The sequence below is a fragment of the Esox lucius genome, chromosome 11 (genome assembly GCF_011004845.1).
Source record: "Esox lucius isolate fEsoLuc1 chromosome 11, fEsoLuc1.pri, whole genome shotgun sequence".
NCBI classification, from domain to species: Eukaryota; Metazoa; Chordata; class Actinopteri; order Esociformes; family Esocidae; genus Esox; species Esox lucius.
This window is the reverse complement of record NC_047579.1, coordinates 31,924,092-31,947,527: the sequence shown is the minus strand read 5'-3', so window position 1 is coordinate 31,947,527 and position 23,436 is coordinate 31,924,092. Positions and strand designations below refer to the sequence as shown.

Below are 23,436 nucleotides of genomic sequence, written 5' to 3'. Positions count from 1 at the left end.
TCAGTCAGATGGAGCTTTGTATTGAAATGACATGCGCCCCACTTTGAATATTCTGGGTACAAAGGAAAAGGGATGTTGCATATGTCTGATTGGATATGAAGATCTACTGTACGTGGAGCCAAAAGCTCTTTCAAGTAGGAGGGACAATAAAGATAAACACATTTTGAAGATGAACTGAAATTGTCTTCTAGATTTAGATTGCAACCAGTGATTCACACATGAAACAATGGTGAGTTCTATACGAACACCTCAAAAGAAATCTACATAGAGAAGTATAAACAACATTAAGGGGCCAAGATGAGTGTCAGAGGTGTGATGAGTGTCTGGATAATTAATAATATTATTATTTTTGGCCTTGAAATGTAAAACACTTAATGGTGCGATAAAGTAAACTCAGACAATCATATGTTCTTTTTATAATAAAATCAATGTGAAGCTTATAGGAGAGTTCAGGGTCAAGACAATGTCCAAGATATTTAAATAAATCAACTTTCTCTACGGGTGAACCATCATCAAAATAAATACGCAGGAGGGATATATACAGTATGACTATGCCATGTACCAAATCAGAGGGATATATACAGTATGACTATGTCAGGTACCAAATCAGAGGGATATATACAGTATGACTATGCCTTGTACCATATCAGAGGGATATATACAGTATGAGTATGCCTTGTACCAAATCAGAGGGATATATACAGTATGACTATGCCTTGTACCAAATCAGAGGGATATATACAGTATGACTATGCCTTGTACCAAATCAGAGGGATATATACAGTATGACTATGCCTTGTACCAAACATCAGGCTGCTGGACTTTTCATGAAGCCAGTTTTGGACCAAGTTAAAGTCAAGTTGTAAAGAAATCTGGATTTGAAGTTAGAAGTGTAAATAACAGTGTCATCAGCATGAACAGCATTTACTATTAGATCATGTCATATTAATCGATGAACTACTAGACCATGTCCTATAAGACCATGAACTATTAGACCATGTCCTGTTAGACTATGAACTATTAGACCATGTCCTGTTAGACTATGAACTATTAGACCATGTCCTGTTAGACTATGAACTATTAGACCATGTCTTATAAGACCATGAACTATTAGACCATGTCCTGTTAGACTATGAACTATTAGACCATGTCCTATAAGACCATGAGCTATTAGACCATGTCCTGTTAGCTGATGAACTATTAGACCATGTCCTATAAGACCATGATCTATTAGACCATGAACTGTGTCCATATAGACCGACCCACACACACAGACAGACAGACATACAACTCCGGAAAAAATGTTGAGACCACTGCACTTTTTCTTTCCTTTCCAAAAAAGGAAACAGAAGCGTTCAATTTGCAGTGGTCTCTTAATTTTGACCCTTTTTGTTACTCACTCAAAACCTTCCTTTTCGACTTTTTTGGGAAGGAAAGAAAAAGGTTCAGTGGTCTCTTCATGTATGTCCTTGTCTAAGTGTGGGTCCTGTCACACAGAACACACACATCTCCTCAAGGAGAGAACGTTTCTTCCCTTTCTCTCTTCTCCATCTCTGTTGTTCTATCTCCATCCCTTTTTTATCTCTTCCTTCCCCTCTTCTCTTTGTCCCTTCCTTTCCGTCTTTTCCTTTGTGTTTCTTCCTCAATCTATTCCTTTCCCTCCATCTCTCTGTGGCGTCCTGTCTTCATTTTTCTTGCCATGATTTCCTCTTTCCTCTCCCTCTTCTGCTTCTCTTAAGACAAGCTTTGTTTTCTAATTCACAAAATAAAGTTTGACTTCAACTTTAATTCTTTGATGGAGGTAAGAAGAAAATGTGAAAGCAGCTCATCTCCAGGGAGTGGCTGATCTGTGTTGATATAATGTTACTCAAGACAGGTTGGTTTTTCTGATCACATTTTGTGCATTCTGCAGTGCTTCACTAGTGAGTGACAGTATTCTGTGTAGCCATGAACACTGAGTGACTTAGTCCTGTTCAATATTTTGGTGATTTGGAGTTCTTTGCCCATCTGCCAAACGTTTAGTCAGACGGACATGTGGGCCATCTATATGTGTGTGTTTAGTAGGACCTTGGTGACTTAAAGCAGTCAATCAGTGTATTCATAGCTGCTAATAGTTAGTAAATGATTCGATTAGGGAGGTAAAGTTGGATGCGCACAGACACAGCGAAATACACAGACAGGGAAATACACAGACAGGGAAATAGACAGACAGGGAAATACACAGACAGGGAAATACACAGACAGGGAAATACACAGACAGGGAAATACACAGACAGGCAACTAGACAGACAGGGAAATAGACAGACAGGGAAATAGACAGACAGGGAAATAGACAGACAGGGAAATACACAGACAGGCAACTAGACAGACACTGAATTCAGCTTTTATGATAACTACTGTGACAAATATTTCATTACGATGCAATCGATATTTTGCATAATTTCAATTAAAATGTTTGTCATCATGTCATAATATCTACATCTTAATTTGTCTCAATCTATTAAACAAAGTTAATTAAATGGAACAATAATCAGTGAAGAGGAAGAAAGGAAAAGCAGACACTGTCATCATTTTTAATAACAAATTTATTGAAAATATAGAAATAGATCTTTTGTACAGAAATTGTGAGGATAAAACTTGAATGTAGTCATCATTATCATCATCATTAGAAGAATACACTGTCCTCTTCACACTATAATATTTCCATCACCCTTGATTCCTCACTTTGGCCAAGTGAAAGAACAAGGGAAAAAGTCTGTAGATATAAGAGAGTTCTATATACTGGCAGAGTTCACTGTTAGACCCACTGATCCTGTGGTTAGAACTGTTAGTCTGACCATGTTCAGTAAAACAGGGTTGAGATCAGATGCTTTACAGCAAAGTCATGTCAGTAATTGAATTGTATTCATGTAGAGGAAATCCATAAATTGGATATTGGATTTTCTCTATGGGAATGCAATGACCAAAATCAACATAAACATGACAGTTTCAACCACATAAACTGTTGTACTGTTTTGTTACACCTTAAAAACCATTATCTGTTAGTGGATGTTCTGCTAGACCATTTCCTACTATTAACTACTGGAATATGTCCAACCATGAACTATTAGACCATGTCAAGTGAGAAAATGAACTATTCGACCATGTTCTGTTGGACTTTGAACTATTAGACCATGTCCTGTTAGACCATTTACTATTTGACCATCTTGTATTAGACCATGTCCTATTAGACCATGTCCTGTTAGACCATGTCCTGTTAGACCATGTCCTATTAGACCATGTCCTGTTAGACCACTTACTATTAGACCATGTCCTGTTAAACCATTTACTATTAGACAATGTCCTATTAGACCATGTCCTAGGGGTGTCAAAAATGTTGTCCTGGCGGGCGCATTCTACACTAAAACTTTATGTCATCCATGTTATCAAAAATATAGCCTTTCATCTAGATCTTTTGGAATTACTGTCTTTATTTTATTTAGATTATTATTATTGTATGAGTTGGCCAGTCAAATCTGCACGAATATAGGTCCATTACCATTCTTATAAGGTTCTTATTTGCTTTTATTAATTTTAAAATATATTGAGTTCACAAAATATTATTTTATATTTTTACTGAAAGCACCCCAGTCTGGATGTTTGACACCCCATGTCTTGTTAGACCAATAACCATAAGACCATGTTATGTAAAAAAAGAACAAGAGGACAGGCTTGAGATCTAGCACATATTCGGTACTCTGAGTACACAATACTTTGTAGCCAATGTGTGAACAGCTATGGAAAAAACCTTCAAATGAACGAAAATATTTAACTGAAATAAAGATGTAGAAAGACTCGATAATACTAAACCTAAAATAAACACATACATTCAGGCAAAAAAAAGTATATGCTCATGAGTTTGCTCTAAATCTATCTTCAGTGTTGATGGTCATGAAGCAGTAGCTCTGTTTTCATTACAGTTGTTCAGCTGAGTTTTCTCTACAGGAAGTGACAACAGACTAAATGACATTACACAGTGGCAGCTGTAAGTGGATAACACATCAAGTGAACAGGGAGAAACATTGAGTGGCTTCTAGATATTTTTTTAATTTGACATAGAATCTAATTGCAGGACACCCCGTGTAGCTCAGTTGGAAGAACACAGTACTGGCAAAAAGGCTGCTGCTCACATGATAGAAAGCATTGTTAATTCTACTTAATACATTTCTGTGTGCAGTGTTTCTATGAAAACCTGAAAATGTCTCTGTTGTCCACTGAGGCACCAATCAGAAATAGCCAGGCTCTGATTGGCTCATCAGTTTAACTACCCACTTCTTCTATTAAAGACCTCCATTCAGCGCTCTAATCCATCCCAGTCATTTATTTTCCTGTATTTAGGTGAGACTGGGTCTCCTGCCAGGGGCCTGGATTCAAGGACCACCAGTCATTTTCCGAAGCAGCAGAGGTTTTCTGAGATTTTCCCTCTGCCAAGACCTATCCTATCCCGCTAGGGTTGGTTACCGCTGAGTCGCCACAGATTAGCCATCAGTGCTAATGATCTGATTACATTTGATTGATTTCAACCAATAAACAACAAACAGATCAACAAAATGGCTGCTGACCTGAAATAGCTCTGGTGCTGAGCGAGCAAACAGTCTGCAGAGAACAAACACCCAGAGGAGAGGTTAATGTGTTTCATTTGCCTGTGTAATTGATATTGGACAGCTTGTTATGTTTTGGCACGGGTTCCCCATCACAGATCCGCTTTGTAGCAATGTAAACATGTGTGAGTTATGGCCTGCTGTCACATTGAAAAGATAATGGGCAAGCTGAACCAGCAAGCATGTCATTGACTCACAGCCAAGAAATGAAATGCACTGTTTCGCTCTGCCCCTGTTCTGCTCTGGCTGCTCTCTGCCACTAAGGATAAAAGTAAAATTCGTCTTGAAGATGACTACTCCCAGTGGTTTCATTTACCTGTCACCACGAACATCAAATGTGATCTCAAAAGTCCCCAATGATACGATGCATCCTCTTTCACTGTACACTGCGCCTGCATGTAGACAAGCATGTCTGTAGAACTGATAGCTGAGCTAGCAGGGGGTGGGTGTGTGAGGGCACAGGACCGCATTATGGATGAGACTAAATAGGACCCAAAAGTCTAAATAGCATGCTTAACCATGTAGGGTGTAGTGTGTCTTTATGTGTGTGTGTGTGCAGTTGTACGTATAAGCAAAAAAAGAATACAAATGGTACAAATATTTTTAAACAAAGGTAACGTATATTTTCCAGAAATATTCACAAATGTATTGTTTGTATGTCATACATACAATTTAATTTGAAAATGCATCCCATTTAATTTGGCAGATTTTTCATATTTTGTACATGGCTTGAAATGCATTTCCCCATTTGGTAAAAATGTTGCACTAAACCACACATATTGCTAGCCAGGGTACCTGTATGTTAAGCTAATGTTCCACTCATTGTGATTGGTGAGATTCCTTACATGCTAGTGTATGTAACAGTATTCACTCTCCACATGACGAAATCCCGTTTCAGAAACGACAGATTATCACAGCAGAAGCAGACTTGATGAAGGAAGCAGGGAGGATGGAATTTCTGTTGTCTGTTGGATTTAATTATTATTGCAATGGAGAGAAAGAGAGAACATTACAGCTTTCCAAACAGAAAGATGTAAATAACCCACGTTCCTGAAGGTTTTTTCCATAGCACACTTAATCCCATCTCATGATATACATGATAAATCTGAGAACCGTCAAGTACAGTGTCAGTAGAAAATACAGTAGGCTGAAACTAAATACCAGAGTACCAGATAAAGATGCAACTGTTAAACATTAGAGATTAAAAAAAAGTTACTCAAACTTTAAGAAATTAGTACATTTCTTGACAACCAGTGTATTTCAGGCCCTACAGTTTGTTGTCAACATAAGTCCACTCGTTATACACAACAATATATTTCTTCTCTTGAAAAATACAGGAAATCATGCAAATATAACACTTTATTTATTTTTTATTCACTTGTTAAACTATTCTCTATTCTTAAACCTCTTCAGGACATACAGTAGATCATTGCAAGTACTAAAAACTGTCAGTTCCACAATCCCAAATCCCAACCCAAACAGAAAGAAATGTACCCAAACAAATTGACAGACAAGATCAAGCTCAGTAGAAAAACAACCATATACATTTTTTTTTTGTAGAGTATAAAATTCACAGATATTACACAGATTCTTTTAAATTCCTATTCTCTTTGGGAGACAAACCTTTGAAAATGGAATATGTATGGCAAAAAACAAATGTGTTAATGTCATCAGAATAAATGGTAAACTATTGTTGTTTTGGACTTTCCTGAGCCTTAATTTGGGACAGGTTTAAAAGCTCTCCGTAATACTTTCCTGCTCATGGATGTGAACCAGCAACCCAATTGCTGGCAGTTGCAAGGGAGGATCACTATCTTCTGCAGTAACAAGGCGGAATCCCTAACTCCTTTAGTGACAAGGCAGAATCGCTAGCTCCTGCAGTAACAAGGCAGAATCGCTACCTCGTGCAGTAACAAGGCAGAATCGCTACCTCGTGCAGTAACAAGGCAGAATCGCTACCTCGTGCAGTAACAAGGCAGAATTGCTACCTCCTTCAGTAACAAGGCAGAATTGCTACCTCCTTCAGTAACAAGGCAGAATCGTTACCTCCTTCAGTGACAAGGCAGTGCCGCTACCTCCTGCAGTAACTAGGCAGAATTGCTACCTCCTTCAGTAACAAGACAGAATCGCCATCTCCTTCAGTGACAAGCCAGAATCGCTACCTTCTGCAGTAACAAGGCAGAATCACTACCTCCTTCAGTAACAAGGCAGAATCGCCATCTCCTGCAGTAACAAAACAGAATCGCTACCTCCTGCAGTAACAAGGCAGAATCACTACCTCCTGCAGTAACAAGACAGAATCGCTAGCTCCTGCAGTAACAAGGCAGAATTGCTACCTCCTGCAGTAACAAGACAGAATCGCTAGCTCCTGTAGTAACAAGACAGATTTGTTACCTTCTGTGCCATAGCGACTCAACTTCATTGATCTTGTCAGAGACACAGCGTGCTTTCATACATGGGCTATGAGCAGTATAACAGGGTACACAAACAATGAAGTAAAGGAGTTAATTAAAAACATATTTGACAATTAATTAAATCCCAGCTGTGATAATTAATAATTGTTCCTTACACAGTAGTGAACTTGCAATCGACTTGCATTTTAATTGACACAAGGCATGATAGACTGATTGATACGACATCCACAACACTTTGCCAAGAAAGATCTTTCTGAATAATTAATAATTAATCTTATTTTGTGTTCTAAATACCGTCTTTCAAATAGGGACACTGCCAAAATCAAACCCAGTCTACTTCAATCAATTTGCACTGGCTCCGTAAGAAGCATCTCAAGGTCCTGGAGTGGCCTAGCCTGTCTTCAGACATGAACTCAATCGAAAATCTTTGGAGGGAGCTGAAAGTCCGTATTGCCCAGCGACAGCCCCGAAACCTGAAGGATCTGGAGAAGGTCTGTATGGAGGAGTGGGCCAAAATCCCTTCTGCAGTGTGTGCAAACCTGGTCAAGAACTACAGGAAACGTATGATCTCTGTAATTGCAAACAAAGATTTCTGTACCAAATATTAAGTTCTGATTTTCTGATGTATCAAATACTTATGCCATGCAATAAAATGCAGATTAATTACTTAAAAATCATACAATGTGATTTTCTGGATTTTTGTTTTAAATTCCGTCAATCACAGTTGAAGAGTACCTATGATAAAAATTACAGACTTCTACATGCTTTGTAGTGGTAAAACCTGCAAAATCGACAGTGTATCAAATACTTGTTCTCCTACTATATATATATATACACACACAGCTCTGGAAAAAATGAAAAGGCCACTCCTAATTGTTCTTAAATCAGCCTTTCTACATGTATGGCAGCCATTCCATTCCAGTGTCTGTTAAATTCCAACACAGGCACATCTCATTATACTTAATGACGTACTGATTAGGTGATCATCTGAACCAAATCTAATTTGATGTGGTCATCACTATCCACTTGCAATAGGACCAGCTGGACGGCAAAAACAGTGCAAGTAGTACCTCAAAGATAATTTGAATTAAAAAAAAAACAATTCAGCAGGACAAAAGATTTGAAAAGAAAAGCTTTGAGTAAGGAAAAGAAGGGTTCAATTCTGGCTTTACTGGCAGTGGGATACGGTTAGGGTCAGGTTTCTTCCATCCTGAACATTTCAAAGACGGCGGTACATAAGAACAAGGTCAAGCAACAGACATTGGGGACAACAAAACTACAGACTGGCACAGGATGAAAACGACTGTCCACTGACCGAGATGACCGTCAACTCATTCAAATGTCACCCAACAACCATAGGATGACATCAAGTGACCTACAAAAAGAATGGCAAACAGCAGCTGGGGTGAAGTGCACGGCGAAGACGGTTTGAAACATGCTCCTAGGGGCAAAGCTAGAAAAAAGCCATGAGAAAAAAAGAAGAGCCAGGCTGAAGTTTGCAAAAGACCATAAGGATTGAACCGTAGAGGAATGGAGTAAGGTCATCTTCTCTGACGAGTCAAATTTTCAGCTTTGCCCAACACCTGGTCATCTAATGGTTAGATGGAGACCTGGAGAGGCCTACAAGCCTAACGAGTCTTGCACCCACTGTGAAATTTGGTGGAGGATCGATGATGATCTGGGGATGCTTCAGCAAGGCTGGAATTGGGCAGATATGTCTTACTGAAGGACGCATGAATCAAGCCAAATACAAGGCTATCCTGGAAGAACACCTGCTTCTTTCTGTTCTGACAATGTTCCCCAACTCTGAGAATTGTTCTTTCCAGCAGAACAATGCTCCATGCCACACTGCCAGGTCAATCAAGGTGTGGATGGAGGACCACCAGATCAAGACCCTGTCATGGCCAGTCCAATCTCCAGACCTGAACCCCATTGAAAACCTCTGTAATTGGATCAACAGGAAGATGGATGGTCACAAGCCATCAAACAAAGCCGAGCTACTTGAATTTTGGTGCCAGAAGTGGCATAAAGTCACCCAACTGCAATGTGACAGACTGGTAGAGAGCATGCCAAGACACATGAAAGCTGTGATAAAAAAATCTGGGTTATTCCACCAAATATTGATTTCTGAACTCATTACATTAGTATTTAGTTGTTGAAAAATGAAAATGAATTTGTTTTACTTTGCATTATATGAGGTCTGAAAACAATGCATGTTATTTTTGGTTATTTTGACCAGTTGTTATTTTCTACAAATAAATACTCTAAATGACAAACATTGTATTTGGAATTTGGGAGTAATTTTGTCAGTAGTTTACAGAATAAAACAAAACTTTTTACTCAAAGACATACCTATGAATAGTTAAACCAGAGAAACTGATAATTTTGCCGTGGTCTCTTAATTTTTTCCAGCACTGTATGTGAATTGCTGATTATACAGTATATGAATAGTAATATTAATGTGTTTACAAGTCACTTCTTAGCGACCACATGTTCCAGAGACAAATGAAGCAGTAATGATGTACAGTGGACTTCTATTTGTTTTATTTTATTTTTTCTATTTTAAAGACCAATATAATAAAGGATTTTTTGCTGTCTAGCAAAATCACATTTCATAAAGTATTGAAGTACTTTATTCCCAGGCACATCCTCTAACAAATCAAATCAATTATTCCTCGGGCACACTGTCTATAAGAGCGACAGGCATTTTGATTAGGCCTTTGGCCCAACTTGATTCAGGCTCCTCAGTGCTTGGGGAGCCTGTGCAATGGTCAACAATGGAGACCAGGCATAGATAATGATAAATTGAGGCTTGCTATTGTTTGAGACTAATTACGATGAAACACTGTAGATAGGAGACAGTCAGTGGGAACATGAGCAGGATTTTATTATCTGGTCACAGACCTGCTCTATACCAGAGAGACGTTCCAATGTTCCTCAGACTGTTTTGTGGTACTCTCCTCTTCCCACGCTTTCTGCTCTCGCTCTGTACTTCTCTTTCTTTCTATCTCTTGCTTACTCTCTGTGGGTGTTCAGTATTCTGTATTCAGTCCAGCGACAAATTCCTGATTGAACAAAGTTGGAAGCTTCTGGTAGAGGTTCTGAGACATGTCGTCATCCCTGTAGAGTGTATTTGTACACATTTCTGTGAATCCTTTCTTCTTCTCTCCTCTCTGAAGATCAGCCCATTACTGTACTGTGTTTAGGACATGGCTGACTTCTGTTTAGTCATCCTGCTTTGTGTTCTCTCTCCCTGCCTTTCATTCCTTCCTTTCTCTCCTCTCCCTCACCGCTCATTCCTCTCCAATTCTCCTTCTCCGCTGTCTCCCTCTCGACTCCCTCTCCTCTCTCTACCCTTCAGCGCTTCTTCCCTTCTATACCTCTCCTCACTTTTTTTTATATATATTTCCATAAATGTACTCTTAATTTTATCTCACAATTTTATGCCCAATTATTGGTTAAGACATTGTCTTATTGCAGCAAATCCCAAAATGCTCGAGAGAAATTGTGACTTTGTGAATCCTCCGAATCCTCTGAGCCATACCCAGCATACATACTCCCTCAAAACATAATGTTAGCCTGCCCGAGGGAGTCTCTAGTGTTTGGTGAGACAAGGAATGCTTTGCCTGACCCCTGAACCCCACCTCCCATGCAAGGTCAATATGCAGCAAACGTTGTAGCTTCATAATCACAACTGGCTGAGAGACACTGGTATTGAACTAGCTAGGAAGCCGTACTGACAGCAGGAGGTCTGAGTGGCTCACCCTCAAAACACTCCCAGGACTGCGTTCAAATTCAGAGCGACAGATAGGCAGCGCTACATACTGTATTCATCCAGCAGGAACAACTGTAGGTGAAAACACAGAGAACAGGTTTCTTTAGAGGCTGAAATATTGATGCAGCACGTCCAAAAACTATTTTTCAACTAAATGGGGTTCTGCGACGTCATTTAGCAGACACTGTTAACCAGAGCAACGTGCATTGGCGGAAGTATACATTTGTAGTCCATTGTACAAATCAAACATCCAAAGTAATTTGGTAGGTTAGTATACACTGTCAGCGATTGGGCCTTCTCAAATGAAGTGTGCTTTTTGTAGCTATTCCCCCCAGCTTTTACCATAACACGCATGGAAAGAAACACTGAAACAAAGCCTCATTTTTCAGCTGTAAAGCTGCTGTCCTCCTGCCTGTCTGGCCTGTGTTGTAGATGGGAGAAAGTTTGAATGCAGGCGGAGGGACAGAGCTTAGAAAATGAGGAAAACGCCCATGGAAAAGTAATCCATTTTTTGCATTTTGTAATGCTGTCTTTTCTGTTCCCCTCCCCTCACTCCTCTCTCTCTCTGTCTCTCTCTCTCTCACCAATCCTCTCAGGCTGTTCATTGCACTCTCTCGCCCCTTCCCTCTATTTAGCTTCCATACATTGTGGGTCTGCTAGGACCAGTCTCTTTCTCTTCATCCTGTCTTTCTGCTGCTCTACATTCACAGCCCAGAACCTTCTGTTCCTCACAGCTTTGGGGTAGAGAATCACTGATCAGAATGAACAGCACGATTAGAGCACCAGTGGGCTCTCTTCACTGCCGGTGGCCTGCAGTCTGCACACACATCTGAGGAGAGAGAGAGGTGGCTACTGGGACAGAACCACAGACATCCCAGGGCCTTTAGAGATGTTCTCTTTGCATTGGGAAAACATAAAATAGTTACTGCTCCACCATGTGATCATGCACCATTTGAAACATAAGGCATGGGTGTCATTGCCGCCAGCTGCTGATGTCTGTCTGCTGTTCAAATGCTTTCCCTACGTAGTGGACCGCGGTTCCCCAGAGCCCAATGAGAGCCTCTGTCTCCATGAGGAACTTTCAATCCAGAAACTGGGTCTCACAGGGAGTGCAATTCTTAACTCTTGTCTATGTTAGAAACTCATTCAAATTTTTTTTATATTTTGCACAGTGCTGAGAAAAATAGAGTCCAAGGCCCGCCCGAATAACTGGATTAGATTTTAACAGGACTTCTAAAGCCTTAATCAGCATCTACAGATGTTTTCACAGGGCTCTGCTGAGGCCACAAGACTGGAACCACATTGGAGGAATAGAGTGGAGCGTGTGTGGTAAGTATACACCAACTTGGGGTTTTACATTTTGACGAGTAACAAAGGGGGATAACAATTCATTTAATTGTGATTTGTTATTTTGTTTGAGCAACACAAACTATTTCATAGTGTCAACGTGAAAAGAACATAAAAAAAAAATAAAAAATTGTTCAAATAAAGCTTTTAGACTCTTTCAGGCATGCTTAAATGAGTTATTTTCAGTACTTTTAGTAGTTAAAATGACCAAGGAGCATTTTGTAAACTTCATAAAGAAGGGCAGTGATTGGCAGTTTGGTAACTACAGTATATTTTAACAAACAAGAGAGTGAATTTCTCTGTAGGCATGGTCAAATCAAAATGAGACATACTGAATATACATTTGTCGTTCTGAACAGATTTGCAGGACAGGAGTGAAACTGGTGAGGGATGTCATAAGGCAACTGAGGAGTTTAAACCAGCTACAGAGTGCAGTAACTGCCAATACCAAGACAAACATAATAATAATAATAATAATAATGTAAAACATGTAAGATACATGTGAAGCATAAAACAGTTTTCCAAACAAATGAATAGATGTAAAAATGTTGTCACCACATGGATGTGAGACAACAGAGGACAAAACAACAACTTTGCAATGTCTCCACAATAATGACCTAAATGACAGAGTTCAAAGAAGAATAGAAATATGATGTATAGATGAAAACTATTCCAATTCATCCACTGTGTATACAACAAGGCACTAATGTACTGTAATAGTGCAAAACAAAATCACAGGAAAGGAATATATCTGTCTTAAATGCAAACACTTATTTTTGGGACAAAATCAAACCATATAGAATATATTAAACTGCCAAGAAATCACAATTAAATAAATGCTATCCTACTGTGAAAAACATCCCCAAAATGTTTGAGAATGCGTCTTACTCAGTGTAAATCAGCGGTCATTGATTTTAGGCAGTGACTTGTAAAGGCTATGAAAATAGTGATTCCAACCAATGTGTATATTTTTTATGCTTACTAAGATGTCCTTAGTGCGAGGCCGTGCTTGTTAAAATGTTTATGAAGTACCTAGGTACAGTACATAAGCTATACAACAATAAACTCAATTTGCTATGAAAACAAACCTTGCCGCAATGCATGTACCTTCCTAATGTCAGTCTTCTATGTCATCCACCAGTGGTTCCTTTGGTGTGACAGCTCAGCACTGCAGTTTCCAACTTTTATGCTCCAATAAACCCCCGAAACACAGCTCTGTTCTACTAAATATCTCATAAGCCCAAACAAAGGCTACTTAACACAACAGCTCATCTAAACCACAACCATTACACCCCTCGCTGGAAGTTAGCAGGGACACCATGTATTATTTAAACAGAAAAACAGTAGTTAGCTATTTTAGGACGCATAGCTTTGACCACTCCTGACGATCAAGTGGAAGATTAGTGTATATATGGGCTATCTTAAATGGTACTTTATTCAGTCGTTGTGCACACAGTATTTACAATGTAGTGCAATGGTTTTCAAAGACAACAGCATTGAAATGATGGATTGCAAGGAAGTGGGCTACAGGATAAACGCTCAGTGAAATCACTGCAAAGACTCTTAAGCCATTATGAAAGCAGGCGGAAAGAAGAGCGCCCACTGTTATTTTTCAAAACCACAGACACGATTGTCACTCTACTTCGTTAAAGGTGCAACTTATGCAAGTGATGCCACGTTACAAAAGCAGTTAGGGAACGTTGTTTCAGCATTGTGAGTTAGGAAAATCCTCGAGCAGGAAAGCACTTGGATGAGCTTCAGTCTTACTCTTAGTCTTACTTAATGAATAGAAAAACAAATAAATGGCAAATTGTAGTACTTTAGTTGGCAATTCAGAATACAAAAAATACCAGTTTCAAATAATGTCATATGACCTCTAAAACATATGAAACTGCAATATTAAACAACCATCAAATAATTTTTGTATCACAATGTACTTCAGCGCACTCAAAATGGTGGCAGTAATGGTTGTAAAAATGGAACTGGTTTGTATAGATGAAATTCCTTCACAGCTGTATCAACCTTCATTTGAAGGGGTGGGATTTTTTTTCACATGTAAACTTATATTAGGAGTTTTAAGCCAATTTTGAGCCAATATGACATGATAAAACTCACCTTTCTGAGCATGTGTATTTTTCATGTCCATACGGTGGGTAAATGTTGAAGGGCAGAGTCAGTCACAGTTAGCCTCCGGTAGCATTGCAGTTCCTCAGTGGAATTTTCAGATGTACTGTCTTTTAAAGAGCAAATCATTGGGCATCTCATCTTATAAATCCAAAATGTTACTGTTTGCTGTTTTTGTCATTTCCAGGGAAGACTGTTGTCTGGAAGTTCCTTTTCCCTCTTTCACTGAGAGACCTGTCGTTTTCTTCCATGACCTTGTCGCTTCCAATGGTAAACAAACAGGGTGGCACTACAAGTCTGTATTTAATCTAAACTTTTGACCTCTAAACTGTCTCACAGCATAAATCAAACACAATCGAACAAAACTTCACTCAGAAAACAGAGAGGCCAAAGAAACACCCAGGTAACATCCAGGTGACATTTACACAATGTCCACTCCATTTAACCTGCATCATGTCATCCCGCATCATGTCATCACGAACACGGCAGAGACAAGATGACAGACTTGAGAAAAATGAAAACAATTCTAGTGGGAGGGAGTCTGGAAACGGACGGGTAAAAAAAGCCTTGTGGAGGACTAGAACTAACTCTCCGAGGATGGCAATTTCCAGCTTTCCTCCTTGAATAAAAGAGAACAGGTGTTATTCTGCCAAACTCTATGGTACATGGAGGTATTGTGTTCAGTCACTACACGCCACTGAAGCCTTGTGTGGCCCAAGCAGAGTGGTAAGTGAGAGAGGTGTGTGAGTGGTGTGTGTGTTGGTGTGTGTTAAAGAGAGAGTAAGTTAGTGTGGATCACCCGAAAGAGAGAATGAGTGGTAGTGATATTCATTTGATTTGGGAAGATGTTAAGCACCTTCTTGGGTACCACATTACAGGACACTAGCACAGTGTTTCTACTGATGGAACTTTATAAGATAACCTCGATTTAAATTTAAATAGACCTTTTGAGAGTCAATTCAATTAATTAAGCAGTGTGTGTTTGTGTGTGTGTGTGCAGAGCGTATGAGACATTCAGTCTTGATTTGTGCATTTCTCCATACTGCCTGTCAATAATATAATCCCATCATGTGTATTACTTGGCCTTGGAGCAATGTGGGTCACAGAAGGTCAACGGTATAAAGGGCAAACATCAGGAGACTCGGGTTAATCAACTATCAAATCAGTCAGACAGACCTAGTCAAATAACTTCAAATGAAACACTACTCAGAGGACCCACAACATATCGACTATACACACACACACACACACACACACATAGACGTTGCTATGAAACAGTCCTGATTAACTGTTAATAAGCGTGTCATCATTAAAGCAGACATTCATATTTCGAAATAGAGATGTTGGTGTTAATTAATAGTGTCCCACTTTCTCTTTCAATTTCACATTAGACAACAACACAGGGTTACTTTAATGCAGTAACTGGAGGCTTAGCCATAACGTCTGGACAGTAGAACTGGGAGAGGAAGCGTGTGTGAAGTGCTTTGCCAGTAAAGACAAATAATAATTTTACATCATATTATTTACAGGGGGTCGACGTTTCATGCTGATATCTGATGATACTTGACCTCTGTTGATCTACTTCATCTCCTGCATTTGCACAGTACACAGAATGTATTTCTATTTTTTAATATTCCTATATTTATTTCTTCTCTTCTATGTCTCTCGGTTCCTACTCTCTCCTTCTCTCCCTCTTTATTAAACTGTCAACTGAACCTTGTGAGTCATGATGACTTGTACCTCTGGATACCGATAGCAACAAGCTTTTCACAGTATAATCTAAATTCACATGGGTCCAGGTCATATTTCCATCAGTATGTAGAGCCAAATATCAGCTGCTCCTGACTGCATATCTGTGTTTTTGGGGGCAAGGTTGTTGTTTAACAGCGCAGTGCGAGTTCCCTATCTTCACAAGACGCACAGAATTAATGTATCGCCGTACATTACCCCGCCCGGTTCACTGTACCAAACCCCGCCTGCTTGGATAGAGATGTGGCTAACCGAGGACCCGAAGTCCGCATCCCAATTGTCAACACATTCCCCTAAATAGCACTTTGACCAGAGTGAGGAGTGAACTACATAGGGAAAAGGATGGCATTTGAGACCCCAACAAAGCCTGTACTATCTATCCTGACACAGTAAAGCGTCCTTGAGTGTTTTTTTTTCCCTTTTCATTTCTCTCTGCTTGCTGTGTGTGTGTGTGTCTGACAGCCACTATTGAAATGCAAATGTTTCTGCCGCATCCAGCAGCATGTCATGGATGATCGTACGGAGAAGTGGCTCTGCTTGACAGCTCTTTTTAACAACCACCAAGTTTCCCCCCTCCATTCTCTCTCTGGATATATTACCTCTCTGGCTCTCATCAACACACACGCATGGATATTACCGCTGGCTAGCACGGACATATGGACACACACAGACACACTAATTATCGCCGGCTAGCATATGAACACAGTACCATACAAGAGGCAAGAAACACATGGAGGGGACTGACTCATACATACGCGCACACACACACACAAACCATTGGGATGTGCGCTACTGTTACTGAATGAGACCCTGTCGCTACACACAGATGAAAATGTGTCACAGACAATGACACTCCAAAAGGTGAATTCCACATGAAGAGTTGACTGAATACTGATGAGATGTTTGGCCTTGGCTACCTGGCTCTAAATAGAACTCCCAAGAAGGTGAAAGTTCCAGACATAGTGCTACAGTCCACTCTATTCACTGTCACAATTATCCTACGGTGCTGCACTATAACCTCTCTCTGCCCGGGTCCATCTGATTACAACATGTTTTTACACGTATCAAAAAACCTACTGCAATATATGAGGCTCTGTCAAATTCAACTTAACTTTCACTGCCCTCTCTCCTCTCGTTCATCAAAGTTTTGCTTGTTCCCTTTGGCTGGCATCTGAAATTGGCGGTTTGCCAGCCAATCAGGAACAACAAGAGTCCCATTACTCAAAACTCAATAGCCCACATTGCCTCACTCTGATTTCCTGTCTTCCCTCTCACAGCTTCTGTTGAGCTGAAACTCCTTTCCAGTAATCAAGGATGTCGTGGAGGTCCTCCCCTTTGGCAAACTGCACCTTCTTCCTCAAGGCATTCCCGGCCGTGACGTAGCATGACTCATCGCGCTGGCCCTTCTTGTAGGGCCGGAACCTCTCCCAGATCCTCAGGGAGCTCTCAGATGAATACTCTGGGCTGGAGGAGTACCCGGAGTAGTTCTGATGGCGGGTGGGTGACAGCTGCGAGTAGGAGGCGGTGTCGCGGCGGGAACGGGTCAGGGGCTTGAGGAAGGAGGCCCTCTGGTGGGGGGAGCCCTGGTGGGAGCCCTCGTAGTACAGGGCTGGGACGGAGTGGCGGTGCTCTGAGCAGTGGTAGTCCCCCTGCTGGCCCTGCCCCTGTTGCTGCACCTCCAAGTGCTGCTGCTGCTGCTGCTGCTGGTGGTGCTGGTGGTGCTGATTGGTCACACCATCAACACCACCGCCACCTCCTCCACTACCACACCCACCACCACCCCCACCTCCGCCTCCGGCGCTCCCCACCAGAGGCAGCCGCTCCTGGGGCTCTCCGCAACCCACAGGGCTGCCTCTCTCTCCGGGGTACTGCTGGCAGGGGTCCGGGCTGCGAGGCTCGTGGACATCCAGGCTGTAGACCCGAGCTCCCCCTCCTCCGGTCCCTCGATCCCGGTCACGTCCCACGGAGCTGCAGGAGGAGGCACCGCACTGCTTCTTCACGCCGGTGATCACCACCGCCGCATCTGCGCTCATCTGCCTCTGGATGGGGCGGACGGCAGACGCCGGAGGAGGGGGGCGGTAGGGAGGCGACACGAACCCGCCGCCGCTGATCCCTGGGCGCTCCGAGAGAGGGACGGAGAAGGGGAGCGGCGGTGGAGGCGGGATCTTGGTGGTTGGGGAGGGTAGGCCCGGGCAGGTCTCCGTGACACCGGGGGAAAGGGGGATGAGGCCACGGGTCAGGGAGGAGGTGCAGGTGGACGGGGTGGAGGTTGGGTAGGAGGTGGTGATGGTGTCAGAGGAGGCAGTGGAGTCTAGCTTTAGGGCGTCGATACAGTTATTGATGATCTGGTTGACCTTGTCCACCTCCATGGCGATGGTGGAAATCTCAGAAGCTGAGCCACGCCCATCATCGTCAGAATGATCCCCAGCGTCTGATCCATCCTCCTCTCTCAGATCCTCATCCCTCATCCCTCCCTTTCCTCCCCCCATGCCCCCATCTCTCACCCCCCCCTCGTTCCTCACATCCATGTAGTTGCCTTTGCTGGTCAGCATGGCCTCGGAGAAGGCTGTAGCCATCTTGTCCTGAGGGATGGAGGAGAGCCTGGAGGATGAGGTGTTGGCGGAGTGGAGCATGCCCGAGGAGGAGGAGGCCGACATGGGCAGCTTGCCTCCGTGCGCGTGGTGCTGGTACGAATGGTGGCCCTGACCCTGGGCCTGCTCTTGGAGCTTCTGCACCGCTGACGGGTCGTTCCCCACAGCAGCCGCCACCTCTGGACCGTACCTCATCTCCAAGATGGTCTTCTTCACACAGATGGACTTCTGCTTCTCCTCGTGCCTCCTCCTCTTCCTCAGGCAGTAGTAGACGAGGCCCAGGATGCAGAGCATGCCGAAGAGGCAGCCCACGATGGTCACAATGTAGTGGGTGGTGGTTGTGGTCGTTGCCGGCATGTCGTCCTGGCTCTGAGCCCGCGTGGTGAACTGGAGGCAAGTGTGGTTATAGCGCTGGGAGTTCTTGATTGAGGCCACGCAGTAGGTGTAGTTGGTGTGGGGCTTGAGCTTGTTCAACGTGATCTTCTCCTTGTTTAGCTTCAGGTTCACGACGTCAGAGACGAAAGTGTTGTTGTACTGCACCAGGATGTACATTTTGCTGTAAGGATTGGGGATCTGGACCACAATAGAGGCTGTGCTGAGGGACACATGGTGGAGCTTGATGCTGGGGCTGAAGCTGTGCTCTGTGGAGGAGGATGAAGTGGTGGGTTGGTGGTACGGACCCACGCGGTCAAACATGTCCGGGCCCATTCCGGATGTGTCAGAGTCGGGTGGGAGGGATGTCATCCCGGGGATGAAGACCCCATCCCGGCAGATAGAGGAGAGGACTGTGCGAGCGTTGTGCCCGGCGGTGCCAGAAGCAATGGGACTCAGAAGAGGGTAGCCAAACATCCCCCTGGGGGTCTCGCACTGGAGCCTGTCATAGGTGCGTGTGACGTTGTTGAAGGCCTCCAGCCAGGTGAGGAAGTTGTACAGGTCACAGCCACAGTGAAAAGGGTTCCCGGCCAGCTCACAAACCATGAGGCGGGTCAAAATGGTAAAGGTGGACGGGTCGAGGCGGGCCAGCTTGTTGGATGACAGATCAATGCTGTTGAGACTCAGGCACTCATCCAATGCATTGCTGGTGATTACCTTGATGAAAGACAGAGAAACAGAGAACAAGACTTAAAAGAATCTGAACCACATTGTAAAGCAATATAACTATTAATTTAGAGCAGGGGAGGGCAAACTTTTTGGCTTGGGGGCTACATCAGGATTTTGAAATTAAATGGAGGGCCATATTTGTTTTGTAATTTGTTAACCATAAATTATTTGTATGCCAGAAAATGCCAATAATTAAAACACGTACACAGTAGGTCCATTACAATGTCTAAATATTAAAAATTCAGATCCAGTATACAAATGAGTTGTTTTACTTCCCCTCAAAACTATTTTATAGTTTTGAGGACAATTGCCTCGCGGGCCGAATACAGCCCACGGGCCTTAGTTTGCCCAATGCTGATTTAGAGCTAAACAAAATCCACTACCTCTATCAGGTTGTGTTGGAGGAAGAGGAGCTGCAGCCGTCCCAGGCCCCTCATCATGGCTTCAGTCAGGTTGGTCAGCTTATTATAGCCTAGCTGGAGGACCTGGATTAGAATAACATTATATCTGTGTATTAATTAGGATATAGATGTATACACATACTTTTTCACAGAGTAAATTCTATGTGCCACATCTAAAATAGTGAATGTCTGACGTTTATCACCAGCTTTCACATCCATGACGTCATAATCACACTTAAACTCTGTCTATTTCTGTGAACAGTTTATGACCAATACCCTGTATGCACCCCATTTCCAAATGTTCTTTTCATTAGAAATGATTAACCATCAGAAAGAAAGAGATTGGTGGAAATCAGCCATTGAACAGTTTCAGAAACGATTCCTTTCAGCCTTTGTCTCTGAGGATTATGAGAATGAACTGGCAGAATGGGTTTGTAATTTCCTTTGTCCTAAAAAGTTCTATGCATGTGATGGAAGGTTTACATTACAGAGCATGAGATCATTAAAGTAATTCCCAAGTGCTTTGGCCCTGTTTTGCCAGCAAACTTTGCAAACTGTTGAGGATCTGGTGCAACTTGGGACCCACTTCCAAACTCTAAACCCTGTTGTGTCATCCTAGTGCTGTATATCAGCAGCACGCCTAGGGAAAAACATTGTCAGTAGTTTGTGCCCAAGAACCATGACTAACTCCTGCTGATGTGCTGGATGTGTAAGTGCCACACATCCTCCAGGTTTCTACCCTCTCTATTGCGAGTGAGACAAGGCAGAGAAAAGAAAGATAGGACAGAAGACAGATAGTCAAGACAAGCGTGGTGGCTTGCATCAGTGCTATCCATGAAGCCTTTAGACAGCTCACCCAGCAATCTTATTGTTATTCCTGAACATCCACTGGTTCTCCTCATTGTCAGGAACAAGAGAGTACAGGTTATATATGCCCTGATGCAGGAGTCCCTATGAAGAAAGATAGCCTTGCTGCATGTGGAGCTTTGAACTTGAGAGAAGGGTCCATTGCACTTGACCAATGGAGACCCATCCAATCCACTGGACTGGACTGATGATGAGATTAAGCTGCATGATGAGATAATTATATTTTCTGTGGCAATTTTTCCAGATCCATGCCTTTTTGTCACTGATCAACACCAAATTCCATAGGTCAAAGTGCAAAATAAAATCAGCAAATTATTCTAATTGTTCCAAATTAATTATTCAGTGAAATGAAATATAAAACTCAAAACAATTCATTGCATAAGCATAAGCCCTTTTCTATGACACCTCTGAATGAGCTGTGGCTCAATCTATTGTCTTTATTTAGTCACATAAAAAGTTGAATGGAGAGTGCAATCAAGGTGTTTCACATGATTTTTAGGTTAAATACACTTGCCTCTGGGAGGCCCCACAGTTGGTTTGCAAAATTCCTATCAAAAATTTCATCATGAAGACAAAGGAATACCCCAGAACACTGTAAAGTCCATTATTAGGAAATGGATGGAATAGGGCACAACTGTGAATCTGTCTAGAATAGGCTGTCCTCAAAAAACTAAGTATCTGAACGACAGAGTCTGGGGTCTGAGTCTGGGGTCTGATTAGACAGAATAAGAGTGGTATCAACCCTAAGTGCTATGTTCCCAACATCCTTGGAGTACCATCCCCACCATCAAGCACGGTGGAGTTAGCATTTCGCTATGGGGAAGCTTCACTGCATCAGGGCCGGACAACTTGAGAAGATGATGTGCAAAATGGATGCAGCAAAACCCTGGAAGAGAAACTGCTTGTCTGCAGGAGACCTGGGACTTGGGAGAAGATAAACCTTCCAACAGGACAATGACCCCAAGCATTCAGCCAAAGCCACACTGGGGAAGGTAAAAAACAAAAAGGTCAATGTTCTGGAATGGCCCAGTCAAAGCCCAGACTTCAATCAAATAGAGGAATATGTGGAAAGACTATAAAATGTAGATAAAGCCATTTTGCAATGAAAATAAATAGCTGTGTTCAGATGTGCAAAGCTGGTAGACTTATCCAAACAGACTCATGGCATTAGTTGCGGCCAAGTATAGATTCAAGCAGTTGAACATGTCTGCAAACAATACTTTTCTGTTTTGTATTTGTAGTGTTTTGTATTTTGTCTTAAAAAAATAAATAAATCACTTTGACATTCTGGACTTTATTTATGTTGATCAGAGGCAGAACCCCCCCAATTAAATCAATTTAGATTTTATATTGTAACAGAATGTGGAGAAGTCCATGGGGGTGAATACTTTTAAGAGCCACTGTATAAGTACAATCAAATTTGAAAGCAAGTGACTTTGATAACATGGGGCACATTTTGACATAGTACAACATTTCTGCAGATGCATTTTAGGAATGGGTCTCTGAGTCTATCCATAACCATAATATTTTGAACAAAAGGCTATTTATTTTTTTGTACCATTTAGAGAAATTGTGCACGATCCTAACCCACCCAGCCATAAACCAACCAATCAACTAATCAACCAATCACCCAGCTCCCAGTTTACCTGTAGGTTGGCCTGTTGGGCAAATGCCCCGTCCTCGATGTAGGAGATCTCATTCTTGGTGAGGTTGAGGTCGGTGAGGTTAGTGAAACGGTACATGGAGGTATAGGGGATCATCTTAAGTTTGTTCTCATTGAGCCTCAGGTCGTGGACTGTGTTGTTAATGTGCTGTGGGATGGTCTCGTATGGAGGCTGGTTCTGGCTGCAAATGGCCAGCCACACATAGCCCTTGTCACCCTCAATCAGCCAGCAGTCCCCTCGAACCAGGCCCGGGAGGTGGAGAAAGAAGGAGACAGAGAGAAGGATGAGGAGAAGAGTGGAGGCGGAAGAGGAGGAAGGAGGGCAAACCGTGCTGACCATGATTGAGAAAAGAGGATGAATGCAGAAAAGGGAGGGTTGTAAAGCTGGAAGAAAATCAGGATTGGAAGAAGAGACAAAGAGGTTGAGTTTAAATGAGAACAAGTGTGGGGGACTTGTTTAACTAGGTTGTCCTCAGAAAGGGGTGAGGGGTTTGGCTTGGGTGTAGAAAAGGGGGAGGGGCTTCTCACAGCCAGTCACAGCTGTATAGTTGTCATGGTGATTAGCAGAGTCCCCATGTCCTGTCACTTCCTGTTGGACTATGATAAGGAGTCATACAGCTCTTCTTCATACTCTCTCTGACAGGAAGTCTTGTAGATTGATCTGAAAGGAAATTACAGGATCCTCTGGCGAGACGTAGATCTGTGGAAGAGAGGAGAATAACCGTGAGACAACACAGTAGCATATGACAATAATAGCATGTAAT

The 23,436-nt window shown here is 42.2% G+C and overlaps 1 protein-coding gene across 2 annotated transcripts in view; it reads right to left on the bottom strand.

The window, feature by feature from the left end:
• Positions 1–9,410: 9,410 nt before the first annotated feature.
• LOC105024164 (protein phosphatase 1 regulatory subunit 29) overlaps positions 9,411–23,436 on the bottom strand; it is a 121,517-nt gene continuing 107,491 nt past the window's right edge. Inside the window, exons 3-6 of one of the 2 annotated variants that reach the window (XM_034295570.1) lie at positions 23,201–23,372; positions 22,656–23,056; positions 20,125–20,226; positions 9,411–19,729 (exon numbers count right to left, since the gene is read on the bottom strand). In XM_034295570.1, coding sequence (XP_034151461.1) covers positions 17,321–19,729; positions 20,125–20,226; positions 22,656–23,012 — 2,868 coding nt within the window. In that variant the 5' untranslated portion in view covers positions 23,013–23,056; positions 23,201–23,372 and the 3' untranslated portion in view covers positions 9,411–17,320. Of the gene's footprint in view, positions 19,730–20,124; positions 20,227–22,655; positions 23,373–23,436 lie in introns of both variants that reach the window. The other variant, XM_029123015.2, reaches the window with a different exon arrangement.